Below are 17355 nucleotides of genomic sequence, written 5' to 3'. Positions count from 1 at the left end.
TGTAGATCTGCAGTGATCTTTTGGCATGAATAACCACCAAACAAGTAATGAGGACAAAGGTAAGAAGAACTGGACTCCACATCCAAGTGGAAAAGATTTAACTTGAAAGTAACCTCACAGTGAAGGTGTCCAAGTGACTTTAACTGTCCTCTACTAATTCCAGACAAGAACCTTTTAATGGTAATACCAGTGTGTTGATAGCCACCTATTAATATCTAAGAGCCAGACCAGTAGTTAATACCTAAAAGCCATTTAAAATTGTTTTTTCCCCTCCATGTGATGAAATATTAGCACAAGTGACAGTCACGTATGTCCCTGGTGCCTGCAGTGTCTTACTCAGAATAGTGAACAAAGTAAGTGACAGAAACTGGGCTTGGGTTGGAAGTAGCAACATGAAAAAAGGAGAATACTCAAGAAGAATGCCTTTAAATACCTTTACCTTCAGAGAGAGTCATTTACCAAAAAAAAAAAAAAAAAGAACAGTGGGAGTGCCCTTAAGAGAACATTGCTTACCTGTGTTTGCGGAAATAAAATTCCTTCACTAATGCATGCCTCCTAAATATTAAATAAATTTCCTCAAAAGCAGCATATATACTTAATTACAACAGGCATAAAATTTGAAGTAAATTCTGAGTCTGCCTTATTTCTTAATTCAGATTTATTTTGATGTGTTATAGACTTCTCAAAGCATGCAATTTTGTTTGGATTTTACACAGAACAAACACACTGCTACGTTCTCAAGACAACTCTCAGCTATCAGTATCAAATCTCCTCTAAAGAGGTCCCGCTAAATTGCAAAAGTAACCTAGAGCCCAACTGCTGCAGGGCGTATGGAATGTGTGCAGTTACCTCAAGCACTGGAGTACTGCCACCAAGTGGCAGCATCCCTTGGGACTCACCGAGATTGTCTGCTCTTCCCGCATCCCTTCACATCTGCAGAACAGTACAGGGATTCACCTCTCCCAGGGCAATGCATCTCCCTGCAGCTTTACCCCCACAGTGCACATACTCTCTACAACGCTGTTAAAATACCGGATAGTGGTTCCAAATAAATATACAGCAAACTTTATCTGGGTTAGATGTTAAAATGAACTTTTACAGCTCTCACAGAAACCAAGCCAAAAATGTAGAATTCTGTGGCAGTTCATAGTCATTCCTTTCTAAAAAATATCCCTTGGAGCCTTTATGTTCTGAAAAGAAGTCCTGTAGTACTTCTCCATCATGGTACAGAATAATTTCAGATGGATTGGAGAGATTCATTGCTGCTGGAGAGAAAAAAATGCAGAATCTTTGTTTACCTTGGTTTCTAAGCATACCTACTTTTTACTTACTACATTCATTTCTTGACTCAAACTGAAAACTGGAATTCACCCTTTTCTCTTTTTTCCTGTCCAATGTGCAGATGGGGCATATTTTTCAAGTCACTCCATCAATCCCTGCCCCCTACGCACAAACTTGCACACATGTACCTAGCCAGTGGAAAAGAAAAAAGGGTTACTCATTAATCCATTCTTCAAAGCTTTCCAAACTGAAATGGGTGGGTTTTACCTCTCCAGCAAGGAGCAATATATAGGTAGGTAAGTAGCCTACCTGAGATAAAGCCCAAGTGTTCATCTCGAATAGCACAACTTTGCTCCTGGCACATTTTACAACGAAACTCATTAGCATGGAGAGGAAGATGATTATTTTCTGTATGCTTTTCTTCTATTTCAGTGTGGCACAGACTACAGCTCCACACAAACGAACAAAATACCAACAGCTTTTAAAGACAATCAAATATTTACAAACCACAGTGAAAGATAAGGTAAGCAAAGTGTTTATTTATTTTCAAGCGGTATATATTGCTTAGAATGTATCTTGTGAGGGACATCACTTTCAAATGTCAAACTTCCCTAACTTAGCTTTGTTTTATTGTAGGATGTTGAATTGCTGCATACACCAGAAAACCCTGTGGTGAGACTGCTTTTAACATTTCTTTCTAATTTTATCAACTTGATTTTGTACTGGTTTACTGCACTGACAAATGGTAGATGTCACCTTCACATCTCTGACCTAGTACTCTAAAGGCAAACTAGACTGAAAACAAAAATACTTGTTCCTTATTTCTGGATTTTTAATAGTACAGGTGTTTATATTATGTGATCTTAATTACTATGTTGCTATTGTGTGTATATTCTACCACAACCAGCTTCAAATTTGTATATAACCCATTTACTCATAAAATACTGCTAAGTGTGAGGATCCATACAAGATCCAGATGAGCAGCAGTGCTCTTGGAGATGCAGGTTTTGGGAGTGGAAGTGCTTCCAGCTGCTAAGAGTTTCAGCTGTACTAGGAGCACTGCTGACCCAAATCCAAAGGGACCCTCTTTTTCTCCTACTGAAGTTAATGCAGGAGTGGCAAAATGCAAAGCCAGAGCTTAATCTCCTGTGTAGCCACACTGGTTTCTCTGGGACCATTTGTGTGCAAAGGCTGTGCTCTCAATGGGAAGACAAAACTGCATTCTCAAAGTTATCTTTTTGGATTATAATTAGTTAAAATTACAATACCAGGTCCTTGTGAATCCCTTTTTAACATAGATACTTATTTATACAGTATTTAATGCTGATAATTTGCATGTTCCAAGGTCAGGAACTTATTACATGCAGCAGAGTACAGCAGGCACAGAGAACGTGCGCATATTCGAAAGTGACAGGATGCAGGACTCACTGTGAAATCAAAGGCTAATAATAGTAACAACATGTCTTAAAAGCTGTGAAGAATGCATCCTTTCTTTTGATAAATCCCAACATGCAACAAAGCCATAGTTATTCTAATGTTCTACTTCTCCTGCTATCAGGTGTCTTAAATTAACCTGTAATTTTTGTCTGTGAGCCCAGCAAGCCACTTCAGAAAGCCAACCATTTTGATCACTGTAGAAAAACGTTCATTATGCACACGATTTTGAAACACATCAAGAGCACAAATGTATTTTACCCAGGAATGTAACTCTTTTGCAAAAGAAGAAAGAAAAAAAAAAAAAACTCACCTCACATCACACAGGTTTTGCTAGCCTCCTCCTAAGCTTTACAGTTGGGTGCATTTTTCACTTGCCGAAAGCATACAGAAGCATGACCGAAACAGATACATTCCTTCTCATTGCTAGGAACAACTGCACTGCAAAAACCTAACACACAGTAACTAATTGCTGGGGATTTTTAACACTCTAACTTGTAGTGTCAAAGTGAAAAGAGATGATTACTTGTCATTTTGTTTGTCACGGTGGTGTTTGCCAGTACCTCCGAAACAAAGCAATTACAAGGAGTGAGTAATCGCTTAACCTGCTTGTGTTGGTTTGTTTTTTTCTCAAAAACAATCTTGGTCGCCTCAGGAAGGAAGACAGTTCAGTTGCAGCTTAGGGCTTTACAGTCTGATGCTGGAAGGTCTCAAATACCTCCACTGAAAGCTAGAGAAGAATTCAAATACTCAGAAGGTACTAAGTAGACACAGGTCCAATCTCTAATAAAAAACAGTATTAGTGTGCTAATAGTAATTATCACCAGCAACCACATTTACAAACTTTTCATTCTGCAGGCTGAAATTGACATTAACTGAATTGTCCAGACACTTAAGACATGAATTACCGCATGGTAAAGCTGCACTCATGCTGATTTGGTGCAATAACCACCTAATGAAACTGGATTTTCATATGAATGCATTTCAGATACTAAAATACTGCTTCTCTGATTACCTGCTTTTGTCAGATTTACATTTGGCCTTGAACATTCAGGAAGAAGACTATCTTCTATAGCTCAACATTATATATAACCTTTATAATGTTCAAAATTCAGTAGTTTACCACTATTTGTTTTGACTTACTTTAAGTGGACTGAGCCCCAATTCATACATTTAACAATGAAATATATATTTTTTTAATTAGCATAATAAGTAAGGTAAGAAGTTTAAAAGACCAGAGGATATCAACTCAGAGGAAAATATGATTCAAGAGCAGAGGGAAAATGAGATTTATTGCTAGTGACTGACATTGCAGTAGAGGCCAGTGACCCAGTGCTGATTTAGACCAGATCAGCATCTAACCCCGATCACAAGTTCAGGAAATGAAGGCTTTTCAGGCTTAATCTATAAGGTTAGTTTGAGTCAGATCCAGAGTACTGCTGCAAGTTGCCTCTGGTGTATTTTATGTTTGCCTAGTCCCCTCAGACATTACCAGTGGTCTATGCTTTTTAATTCCTCTTCATTGAAGTGCTTAACCCATTACATCAAGGCCCACCATCCTTGTGGCCCTCTAACGGTTGGTCTGTCTGCATCTAACTGCTAACTCAGCAGAAAAAAAAAAAGACAGCTTATATGAGAAATGCTGGTTTCTCAGCTCCTCACAGATGAGGCAGAAAATGTTTTCAGTTTCAGCTGGAAAACTGATCTCTTAAAATAAAACGAGTAGTTTTTTTCCAGTAAGCAAGACTGGTTACGGTAAGAAGCTTGAAACAAACATAAACGTGTGGCTTTTAAGGAAAATAAAGTATATCTGACCGATATAAAATGTTGCTATTAAAACCTGTGATAAGCAACATAGCAGAATGTTGCCTTGTCCTTGCCAAACATCAGCATCATCTAGTAAGACAGATGAGATTTAGCTTAGGTAGGAGCTGGTATTCAAAACAGTAGTGATGGTTTTGGAGCCCTTCTAGCATGCATCATCAGCAGGTCTAAATGTTTCCTTCTCTGGAAAAGAGAAAGCCAGTTAGAAATCGGCTTCAGTAATGATCACTTTTCTTTCTCCACTGCCTATATATTACTTTTGGTGGTATTTTGCATAGCGAGGGAAAAAAACTCCTGTGCAGGAAAGGCGATTCTGGAGACCTTCTAGGTCTTTCCGTTAGCATCAGTAGAATTAATATGCAGCTGCAAAATGGAAGGAAAAGGGCAGGTTGCTTTAATGCCAGAAAAGCAGCAGCAACAGAACATTTCTTTCATCACAAGAGATGCCTTTTTTTCAAGTTAGATACAGCTAGTGCTTACTTTCCTTGATGTAAGTTTAATGTGCACCTGAATTTAAAAAAACACAGTAAGACAATTGCCTTGTCCTGTCCCTCATCCCTCTTTTCCTTTTAGTAAGGTAACTTATTTATCACCTTCATTTCATTTCAATGGTACCTGAAAATACGCACTTTTTATATCAAAGTATAATTACAAAGTAGGTAATATTTGAAACAGTACTAAAAATAAGGAGAAAAAAGTCTATTGCCACATATAGTGCTGAGGAACAACCCAGAGCAATGTCATTTTTTCAAAAGAAAATACTCATGTCTGTGCTCATTAAAATGTGATCTACTCAGCAGCATCCTTTTTTCCCAGCTGCTATTGTGATGAATATCCAAACACACACATTTCAGACATTTATTTTGTATAGAAATATTTCAGTAATTAGCAAAGAACAAAAGATCTCGAGTATCTAAAACTACAGCTGAATTGTCTTCGTTAATATTCCAGGTCCTTACTTTTGCACGTTGATCACAACCTAACACATGCAAGAAAGAAATGCTACAACTAGTTTTAAAACTGCTCCTTCTTTTTCTGTCCTAGGATGGATGCCTGTCCACATCTGTGACCTGCTTCCAGCAGGGCATACTGAAATTACAGCCAGAAAGCAGCCAAGTCAATTTTACATTCATCCAAACTGTTAAAGTCTTGCAAAGATTCACCATCAGCAACTCTGGAAAGGTAGGATTTCCTCACAGTGGTGATCATTGCTCCTTATTTTCTACAGCAGACACTACCTGCCATGATGACATTGCGGAAAGAAAATTTGCTAGAAAAAATTATCTGCATTTCATTACTTTGCAAATTAAAAATGTCCAATTCTCTGTACTTCTGGGAGAGGCATTCACTCTGATCAAAGCAATTGAAAGCATGAAGCTGGCAACCATATAATGTGCTAGACAAAAGGTAGAGATCCCAGCAAAAAACATCAACTAGAAGAATCATTGCTATATTCTTTCCCTTTCGGAAACATCCTATGTCTCAGCTTTTGAGTTTGCAAAAGGCTATGATTTTTCATTAAGAAAGCTTCAAGTGTTGTTTATGATCCTGATGGGCTGTTTAGGAAAGCCATGATTTTCTTTATCTTCCAGCAGTGCGACTCTTCATGTGAATCTTACGGGAAAAAAACTCCCAGGGAGTTTTTGAAGAGCTTTGCAAAACTAATCCAAAAGGTAATCCTGGGTGCCATCTGACATTTTGCAAACAATGACAGATTTCCTTATTTTACACTATTTCTAACAATGTGGTTTTTTCACAGTTATTCAAGGCCTGATGTAGGACAAAGCAGAGCTGAAGGCTACTGAAAGCTACTATTTAAAGCAGACACTATGGTATTTAAAGAAAAGTGAAAAATGTAAATATTTTCCATTGCTACTATACTGTGCTGTGTGTGTGCGGTAAGTGGAAGCTTCTACCAAAAAATTAAGGAGTCATTGCTGTATGTCTATTTGTAAGATGGATGCTCTTTTGAAAGTGATGGTTGCCTCACCTTACAGTGAAAACTAAACTTCAACTTCAAAAAACCAGGATCCCTTAAGAGACTTACCTTCTGCTGAGGCAGAAATGCAGGAGATTGCTATTCCTGTGTTTGTGCATTGATCTTAAATGAATCTCATGCAGAGATGTCTGAAACTTTGTAAAGAAAACCAACAAGAAAATTATCAGAGGCTTTGAAGCCTCAAAAGGTGTCTACTTGGACAGATTTCCTTACCTACAATAATAACACACACAGAAGTTTATTTCTAAGTTCTTAGACTGTATCTTACCTCTAACTACGGAAAAACATCCTGCATTTAATTGTAGTATAAATACTGGAAAAACATTTATAAATCATACTGCTTGGCATGAGTTTGGCCTGTGACCATCTGGAAGTGACTGGCACGTTTGCCATGGGTTTTGACAGGGAGAGGAGTAACCTACATGCTTGAAGTAGAAATAGAGGATTCTGTGAGGAAAAACATATTTCAGATGATGGAATTTCACAGCAGAGGCATAACTGGCTGGTATGACCAGTCACTGCAAAAATGCAGTAGTTGAAAATTATTCAGCATAAAGCAGCTCACAGGAATATTGATCCTTCCCAGAAGACAGTACTTGACATTCATTCATGTACCATGAACACTATTTCTGCTCTTCACTCTTGATTTAGTTTTACAGTTTAAGTTTTAATTGGCATTTTTTCTTTTAAAAATGACATTTTTTTATTATGTAGAAGGTTGCCTGTACAGCTTTCTGAATCCTGAACATTTCTGTGAAACTGTGGCCAGAGATACCACTAAAACTTCTAAAATAAGAGTATCAGAGCACTTAAACATAGTTTTCAGCAGCTTAATTATATGCCACTATATTCTGCTTGCAGTGATTCGGTACCTCTAGACTCCTCCATCTGAGAAGCAACTGTTAATTTCCTCCCAAACAAATATTAGCCTCACATGGGGAAACTATCTTGGAAGACAGTGTAAAGCCTTCCACTAAAAATTAACCTTTCATCTAATTTTCTCATTACTTAGTAGCAATGTGATATAGAGAGGAAACTGGAAAAATACATCTAGTGTTACAATGGAAAATGACAAGCTTACTTACCTCTGAAAATGAAGCAGCATGAAAAACATTTCCATTCCTACTAATGGCAGCCTAAAGGAAAACTAGTACGAAAAGGTTTTTGCCTCTGCATTTTTACTGTCCTGAAATGTGAACCTCCTCAAAGACATGTCAGAGGAGGAAGAAAGGTCCTCATGGTGAAACCAAACTGAATTTCCACTCTGAACTTTCCTTGTTTCTGGTGATGATCGTATTTATGTGATCATCTTTTTTTTCCCTGTTTCAAAATCCGGTCTACCTCTGTGTAATGTTCTATCTCATGCCTCATTTCCACATTAGTGCGTGAGAATTAACGTTCTAAACATGAACTACCACTCATATGCAAGCAATCGAGCTACTAAGTTTAAATGGTGCTCTGCACCTTTTATCCCAATTTCTTTGACTTTGCTACCTATAAAATCCCTTAAAGCAACCAACTGCTAAGCAATATGCAAAGCTGCTGCTCCAACTACAATGGATGTGACAGTTACAGAAGTAGAGAACGTAGAAAGTAATTTCAATCAGGATAAAAACAACTGGGAAAATATAAAACTAAGTTCTGCAATTGCAGAGTACCTATTATGTTTCTCCAATGTCATATTTAAATCTTTATGTACAGGTCTAATTGAAAGTCTTTATCATGAACCAGGTGCTTTTTTGGGGGAAACCTAGAAGACCAACCAATAAATCAGTACTTTTCACTCACCTACATGGGTTATTTCCAGGTGCAGTTCTGGGGAAAGAGCTTTATTGCTGTATAAAGAACACAGTATGTACTTTTTGATTGCAGATGTTTTTCCAGTACTTTGCTAAGCATATTCAAAAAGATATTCTGAGTCTGTTACAGTTCTTGTTGTGCAGATGAAATGTGATTACCACACCCTAACTAAGAGAACATTGTACATTAAATATTTACTAGTTATAATACATTGAGAAGCAACTTTGGTACTTGGGATGGATGTTTTATGACAGAAAAACAACTTCCTACCAGAATTTCATAAGCTAATAGTTCAGATATGGATGGGGAATATTAATCAGACGATTATCACAGCTAGTTTTAGTTAACACCAGACTTATGGGTTAGCAGCAGCACAAACACTGTGGGCAACTCTGTACACTTCAAATAGGCTTTGCCTTGCACGATGCTGAGCCCTCATGCTAACCCTCTGCTCTGCCAGAGTTAGGAAAAGTTGAGTGCCTTATTCAGGGTTATTTGAATGCCAAATGAAGAACAGGCAATCAGCGAAGGACAGAGCAGGCTGCAAGAAGACATCATCTCATTCTTGGACACCATTCTCAAGAGAAAAATGAAGATGTCCCAGGAGGAACTTGTGACCCTAGGAAGAACCAGTTACCACAACTGCAGATGTTTTTATTTGTAAGATGACCTCTCTCTGTACTAACTGTGTTTTGTTAACTGGGTACATAGAGTAAGTCACAAAAACTCCTTACCTCCTACGGAGGTTTTACAATGTATTTATGATTTTGGTCATAAGTGTCCTTTAGAGGCACTTCAAGATGTGTTTTAGCATGCTATATACAATACTGTATAATATTTAGTTTTCCTGAGATGATTATTTTTATACCAATTGACTCCTCTAATTTAATTATTTATTGTATTTCCATGAATGGAATGTTCATAACAAGGACTATGTGGTCTGATTTATTTATATGCCTGGGATATTAAATAATTTTAGCTAATACAATTTTCTCTGTTTTAAAAACTCCTGACTCTTTCTGCCCTGCCAATGGCCTGTAAGACCCTACTAGCCTAATACTGTCATAGATGTTGCCAGGTAATACATGAAGTTTATCTTTGTTCTTATGCAACTGTTAATAGGAGATGATTAATTTTTTCAAATGAGATGGGGAAAAATAAAAAAATCTTTTTTTAAACACTGGCTTTTCAACATAAATAATAATAAATAGGAAGTATGAAAAAACACTGGAGCCTTCAAACAAACTGTCCTCTTTCCTGGATGCAGCAGCAATGTGCAGGACAATGCTGCTATGATCTCTCTCCTAGAAGAGCAGTCCTGCTCTACCCAGTAGTTACGGTCCTCTTGAAAACAGAGCCAGCAGACTGACTCCCAAGGAGTGCCATATGCTAGCTGCCTGCTGTTGGCTCCCAAATAGTTCAGTGGTGGCAAACACTTGAATGTACAGCCTAGAACAGCCTGTAAAAGTGTCTGGAAGGAAGAGCAAAAACATAGGGTCTAATCCAAGCGTTCCCTCCTATCCTTGCCCACAAGAAATCAGTGGGACTCAGGTATGCTGCCCAGAGTTAACCACCAGCCAAATCTGAGCCATCTGTCCACTCCATGAACACACAAACATACTCAAGAATAAGACATCCCACTTCAAACGAGGTATTTAATACAGGTAGCAAAAAAACCGTCAGAGAATAGTTTTCACTTGGGTAACTACATATTCGATGCTTATTACTAGACATGATGAATCTTGCTTGAACTACTTAGGATTTAGCTGCAAGTCAAAATGTTCAGAATACTCTCTGTGGCTGAAGCAGTGTCACAGAACTACAGAATGTTAGGGGTTGGAAGGGACCTTGAAAAATCATCTAGTCCAAACCCTCTGCTAGAGCAGGAGCACCTAGAGCAGGTCACACAGGAACACATATAGGCGGGCTTTGAATGTTTCCAGAGCAGACTCCAAAATCTCTCTGGGCAGTGTATTTGCTAAATGCATTATAGCCTCTCTTTCGTAGCACATATGTTGAATTCTGCACATAGACACTGCTTTTATTTCTAGCATGCATCTTTTAGTATTTGTACCTACAGCTACAATCACATTAGAATACGCATGACAGAGAACATTTGGAATAGACAGTTCTTTGCCTTCAAAACCTACGGAAAGAGAAAAATAAATACAGGTTAAGTGATTTCAGAAATACTATTGGTAGCTGATCTAACAGATTTTCTGCTGTGGACAACTGAGAGCATTTAAGCATCTTTACAATGCATTGTAGGAAGCAAATAGACCCTAAAGCCCCGTGACCAGGCTACTTTTGTCTTCCTACATACATGGTTCATGGTCTAGACGTGTTCTCGTAACTTCAATTTCATTGCTGTAGACCCAAGAGAACCTGAAGCAGATTGCTCAGAAGCTTTAACAGAAGGTTTTAGGCTTGTGGTACATTCAGTGTTTGCTGGAGCACAGCATACAACACATGTGCTTTGTATGGATATGTGCTGGTGCACTGGAAATCAATAAAGCCTCCCACACCAAAGAAAACTGAGCTAAGGCTAGAGCAACTCAACCATTAAACTCTGCTGAAAAGGCTGGGCAGTTTTGCCCAAACTGACCTAGATATTGGTAGAAATGTAAAAGAACTCCCTTTCAGAGTTGGAACATCTCTAATATCTTGGTTTGTACTGCACAGAAATGCCATGCACTTTCTCTCAATACATTTTGTTACACAGCCAGCATTTTGTTCCACCAGCTGTCAGGGTGGGGAGCAAAACAAAACTGTCCTACAGTGTTCTTTACTTTGCACTTGTTCCGATGATCCATGGTTTAGAAAGAGCAAAGGTGAAAGAGAACATTTCCTAGTCATTCATCTCCTTTGCCCAAGCTCATGATCTGAATTGCTGTGCTGCCACCTGTTGATTCCTGCATGAAAACGCAAAACAGTTGCAGCTGAGAAGCTGCAAGAATCATTCTTATAACAGTTTGCCTTGAGATACACTGCAGAGACAACAACAAAGTTCTTAGTTTGCCCTTCTCCTGATTACAGAGCTGAACATTTCCCAATATTTGTCTCCTGTCCAACTGCATTACCGCTGTAACGTCATGAAGTGTATGTTTAGAACACCTACAGTGAAGGTACCTGAAAAATTACTCCAAACTGTGCCCATTTTCTAGACTTCTACAAACACAAAAGAGGGGGCACTACTCATACAGAATAATTTATTTATTCCTGATGGAAGCTTTGTTTCTCTGTTCTCAATTCTCCTTGTTCTATATATTTATGCCTCACAGGACTTGGTCACTTCATTATCTATCTTGCACATCCACCACTCCTGAACAGACCAAAATATCAGCAACAATTTACAGAGGATGAGTGGTTTACATGGTGGCTAAAACTTCTGATGGACTTAGAGAGGATGGAGATTGAAAGTACAGCAATATGGAGTCACTCAGAATATGGAAAGTTAGGTTAAAATTAAGACAAATCACCTTGAATCATAAATAATATTCACAGGTCAAAGCATACCAGTTATGTACAGATGTTCTGAGGCTATATTTACACAAAATAGGGCTCATGAATTCATGGCAGCCTCTCTAGGCTGAGTAGCAAAGAATCATCCACCAGAGAGCATCTTTACAAGAAGAAGCCTGAAAGGTTCTCATTTTTAAGCCACAGAAGCGAGGGGACCACTCACCAAGCAGATGTAACAGAAAACACAGTACATTTTACATAAAGCTTTTGTCTGATCTGTTGTGACAAGTTTGATCAGAGCTGCAGCTCTCTCCATCCTCCCTTGAAACCCAGCGCGTGGCTGCAAGGAGAGGAGGCAGCGGCGACCAGCTCAGCTCAGCCTTCTCACTGAAGGGAGGGGAAAGAAAAAAAACCAAAAAACAACAACAAAAAAAGGGTGGTTACTGAAAGATGGTTACTACCAGAACAAAGGCTAGTAGAAAAACGGTGGGCAGCCAAACAGAGACCATACACAAGCATGCAGGTGTTCAGGCAGGTGGCTGCAGGGAGTGCTGGAGCCTGGCACTTAATACGGAGGATGTCAGGAACAACACCTGTGTTTGGTCTGAGCAGATCGAGGAGCTGATGAACATGGTGGCCCAACTAAAAGAAGAGGTGGAAAGGCTAAGAACCATAAGAGACTGTGTATGGGAAATTGACTGTTCCCATAATCTAACCTCTTCAAAATCAGAACAGGGGATAACTCTTAGTGGAGCAGGGAGTTTGATACCCTCCCATCAGCAAGCCTCTCAGCCTTCATGCAATAACCCACATGAGCAGGACCAATGGGAACAGGTCTCTGCCAGAAGGAAGAAATGCAAACAGAGCAAGCATGTTACTTTAAGCAGCACAGTGCCTACAGTGCACTTACAGAATAGGTATGAGGCTCTGCAGGAAGAACAGGTCATAGGTAAGGATGAGGACTCAAGAAGGTCAGAAGCTGCACCAATGACAGCTTGCCACAGTCCAGCCAGCAAAACTAATCCTGTAAAGAAACCTCATAGGGTCATCATCATAGGAGACTCCCTACTGAAGGGAGCAGAGGGCCCAATATGCAGCCCAAACCCACTTCATAGAGAGGTCTGCTGCCTCCCTGGTGCCCAGGTAAGGGACTTTGTAGGTAAAGTTCCCAACCTTGTGAGTCCTTCAGACTACTACCCACTTCTGGTCTTTCAGGTGGGTAGTGACGATGTATCCAATGAGAGGCTCACAATCAATTAAAAGAGATTTCAGAACCTTTGGGCAACTGCTAAAGGGATCAGGAGCTCAAGTTGTGTTCTCCTCTATCCCTCTAACGTCAGGGATGGACAAGGGAATATATAGGAAGAGCAAAGAGGTCAATTCATGGCTCCGGGGCTGGTGTCATTGACAGGGCTTTGGGTTCTACAATCACAGCTCCGTTTACAAGGCACCAGAGCTGCAAACAACAAATGGGATGCACTTGTCCCAGAGGGGGAAAAGGATCCTGGGGCAGGAATTGGCAGGGCTCATTGATAGGGCTTTAAACTAGATTTGAAGGGGGAAGGGGTTCATAGTCTTCTGCTGGCCAGTGACAAACAGAGGGGCAGCTCACCAGAGGCAGAGGGATGAAGAGCTAGTGAGGGCTCTCAATTTGCTGCCCTGAGGCAAGCCACAAATGATGCACCAGGACACTCTGTGGAAATCAAGGGGAGTTGGCACAAGAGGAGGACAGGGTCAGCCCAGCTGAAGTGCCTCTATGCAAATGCACACAGCTTGGGCAACAAACAGGATGAATTAAGGGCCACTGTGCTGCTGGGATGCCATGACATAGTGGCTATTACTGACACTTGGTGGGATGATTCCCAGGACTGGAATGTAGGGATAGATGGGTACAAGCTCTTTAGGAAACATAGGCAGGGAAGGAGAGGAGGAGGTGTTGCCCTCTATGTCAGTGACCAGCTGGAATCAGTGGAGCTCCACCTGGGGAAGAATGAAGAGCTGGTTGAGAGTGTATGGGTTAAAATGAAAGGCAAGACAGGGGAAGGAGATGTTACTATAGGGGTCTGCTACAGGCCACAAGACCAGCAGAGCCAAGCAGATGAGGCCCTCCACAGGCAAACAGAAGGAGCTTCCAGGTCACAAGCCCTGGTCCTCATGGGTGATTTCAGCCACCCTGACATCTGCTGGAGGGGCAACACAGCAAGGCACCAGCAATCCAGGATATTCCTGGATTGCATAGATGACAACTTCCTCCTCCAAATGGTAGAGGAACCACCAAGAAAAGGTGCTATGCTGGACCTTGTTCTCACCAACAGGGAAGGGCTGGTAACCGATGTGAGGCTCAGAGACAGCCTTGGCTGCAGTGACCATGAAGCAGTTGAATTTAAGATCCTCAGGGCAACCAGGAGGACGTATTCTAAGCTTACGACCCTAGACTTCAGGCATGCAGACTTTGATGGCTTCAGGGATCTGCTGGCCAAAGTGTCGTGGGACAAAGCCCTAGAGGGAAGAGGGGCCCAGGACAGCTGGTCAGTATTCAAGGACCACCTCCTCGGTGTCCAGGAGCAATGTATACCAACAAAGAGAAAAGCAGGAAAGAATGCTAGGAGGCCTGCCTGGATGAGCAAGGAGCTGCTGGACACACTATCACTTAAAAGGAAGCTCTACAAGGAGTGGAGGAAAGGACAGCTAGAATGGGAGGTATATAAGGAAGCTGCCCCAGCAGCAAGAGCCCTGGTTAGGAAAGCCAAAGCACAGTTTGAATTGAATCTAGCCAGGGAGGGCAAAGGGAACACTAAGAATTTCTACAGGTATATTAATGGTAAAAAGAAGCCTAGGGAAGGTGTGGGCCCCCTCAGAAAGGAAACAGGTGAAATGGTCACAAGGGACCTGGAAAAGGCTGAGGTTCTCAATGACTTCTTTACCTCAGTTTTCACTGCAAGGGCCTCCAGCCACACTCCTGGAATAGTCATGGAAGCTAATGGAAGAACCAGAAGGAAGAACTGCCCATCATAAGTGAAGATCAGGTTCGTGATCACCTGAAGAACCTGAAAGTGTTCAAGTCCATGGGACCTGACGGGATACACCCACGGGTACTGAGAGAACTGGCAGAGGAGGTTGCTAAATCCCTCCCTATTATATTCCAAAAGTCCTGGCAGTCTGGGGAAGTCCCCACTGACTGGAAAAGGGGAAACATTACTCCCATTTTCAAACAGGGGAAGAAGGAAGAACCAGGGAACTACAGGCCAGGTAGTCTCACCTCTGTGCCTGGTAAGATCATGGAGCACATTCTCCTGGAGGCACTGCTGAGACAGAAGCATAGTGAAGAGGTGATTTGGTACAGTCAGCATGGCTTCACCAAGGGCAAATCCTGCCTGACAAACCTGGTGGCCTTCTATGACAAGGTCACAACATTAATAGATGAGGGGAGAGCAACTGATGGCATTGACCTGGACCTGGGCAAAGCCTTCGACACTGTCCCACACCACATCCTGGTCTCCAAACTGGTGACACATGGGTTTGATGGGTGGACCACGAGATGGATAAAGAACTGGCTTGATGGCTGCACCCAAAGAGTGGCTGTCAATGGCTCCATGTCCCAGTGGAGGCCAGGGACAAGCAGAGTCCCTCAGGGCTCAGTCCTGGGACCAGTCTTGTTCAACATCTTTGTTGGTGACATGGACAGTGGCATTGAGTGCACCCTCACCAAGTCTGCTGATGACACCAAGCTGTGTGGTGCAGCAGACATGCTGGAGGGAAGGGATCCATCCAGAGGGACCTGGACAGGCTGGTGGTCACAAGCCAACCTCAGGAGGTTCAACCAGACAAAGTGCAAGGCCCTGCATCTGGGTCGAGGCAATCCCAAGCACAAATCCAGGCTGGGCAGGGACTGGCTGGAAAGCAGCCCTGAGGAGAGGGACTTGGGGGTGCTGGTGGACGAGAAGCTCAACATGAGCTGTCAATGTGCACTTGCAGCCCAGAAAGCCAAACAGATCCTGGGCTGCATCAAGAGAAGTGTGGCCAGCAGGGCAAGGGAGGTGATTCTCCCCCTCTACTCAGCTCTGGTGAGACCCCACCTGGAGTACTGTGTCCAGTTCTGGAGCCCCTATTACAAGAGGGATATGGACATGCTGGAAGGTGTCCAGAGAAGGGCCACCAGGATGATCAGAGGGCTGAAGCACCTCTCCTGTGAGGACAGACTGAAAGAGTTGGGGATGTTCAGTCTGGAGAAGAGAAGGCTCCGAGGTGACCTTATTGTGGACTTTCAGTATCTGAAGGGGGCTACAAGAAAGCTGGGGAGGGACTTTTTAGGATATCAGGTAGTGATAGGGCTAGGGGGAATGGAATAAAGTTGGAAGTGGGGAGATTCAGGCTGGACATGAGGAAGATGTTCTTCACCATGAGAGTGGTGAGAGCCTGGAATGGGTTGCCCAGGGAGGTGGTTCAGGCCCCATCCCTGGAGGTGTTTAAGGCCAGGCTGGATGAGGCTCTGGCCAGCCTGATGTAGTGTGAGGTGTCCCTGCCCATGGCAGGGGGTTGGAACTAGATGATCCTTGTGGTCCCTTCCAACACTGACTGATTCTATGATTCTATGAAACAAATGTAGAGACACTGAAAGAAAAATAGGTCAAGACTGGAGACAGCTAATATTGAGTGGGGTTGAATGGAAGACAGTATCTGCAGGGAGCAAAATACAGAACAATGTGTGAGGCTGGCACACCAAATCCAGCGTTTCATCAGATCAAGAAGTAACTTGAAGCTTGGAATTGCCTTTATGGATGGCAGATGAACACACCAATGTACAGACCAGATCACAGTACAAGAGGGCAGCAAGCAACTGAGAAAAGAATACAGAACTTCTTCCCCTCCAGATTTAAAAAAAAATGAATTTTACCAATTCTCAAATGTAGGGAACTTTACTTAAAAGAGCTACAATTCTCTCATTTCTGTAAAGAATTAGTGATCGAAAAAGAAGGTTGTTGACGACCCCTCCCTGGAGGCATTACAAGGCCAGGTTGGATGAGGCCTTGAATAATCTGTTCTAGTAGAAGTTGTCCTTGCCCTTGGCAGTGGTGTTGGAACTAGGTGATCTTTAAGGTCCTTTCCAACCCAAACCATTGTATGACTCTTTTTGAGGAAAATCCAACATTTTACCTGACAATGGTACAAATTCAGTGAAACAGATCTGATTAGTCCTACAGAGAATTTTCTTTGATGAAGAGGATAACATCTGCACAGACACTTTTCATTCCAAGAGGTTAAGAAACGGGAACAAGGAAGAATATTAGAGAGAAAACATTATTTTACACATCAAGTTTTTATAAAGCCATCATTGTGTTTCAAGACCTCACTAATGGTTCACCTCCTCAGTATTACTACTACTCCCTGTTTTGCCAAGAGGGAAACAGGGCAGGCACAAAGTAATTAGATCGTTTTCCCAAAGCTTCAGGTGAAGTCTGTATCAGAGGTAGAGCATGAAGCAAAATGAATCCAGCCCAGTAACTCTACCAAACCAGTATGAAGACAGGCAGGTAATGACACCCAGCATGTACATA

At 41.6% G+C, this 17355-nt stretch overlaps 1 protein-coding gene across 1 annotated transcript in view; it reads left to right on the top strand.

Annotated features, from left to right (window-relative positions):
* The first annotated feature begins 1666 nt into the window (after nt 1-1666).
* Nucleotides 1667-17355, top strand: part of IL21 (interleukin 21) — a 30856-nt gene continuing 15167 nt past the window's right edge. Inside the window, exons 1-4 of the mRNA XM_054392224.1 lie at nt 1667-1804; nt 1918-1953; nt 5584-5721; nt 6132-6212. Of these exons, the coding sequence (XP_054248199.1) occupies nt 1667-1804; nt 1918-1953; nt 5584-5721; nt 6132-6212 (393 nt within the window). The remainder of the gene's footprint in view (nt 1805-1917; nt 1954-5583; nt 5722-6131; nt 6213-17355) is intronic.

The sequence above is a fragment of the Indicator indicator genome, chromosome 25 (genome assembly GCF_027791375.1).
Source record: "Indicator indicator isolate 239-I01 chromosome 25, UM_Iind_1.1, whole genome shotgun sequence".
Taxonomy (NCBI): domain Eukaryota; kingdom Metazoa; phylum Chordata; class Aves; order Piciformes; family Indicatoridae; genus Indicator; species Indicator indicator.
Note: the sequence above shows the minus strand (reverse complement) of the source record. Positions and strands in the feature narration are given on the sequence as shown.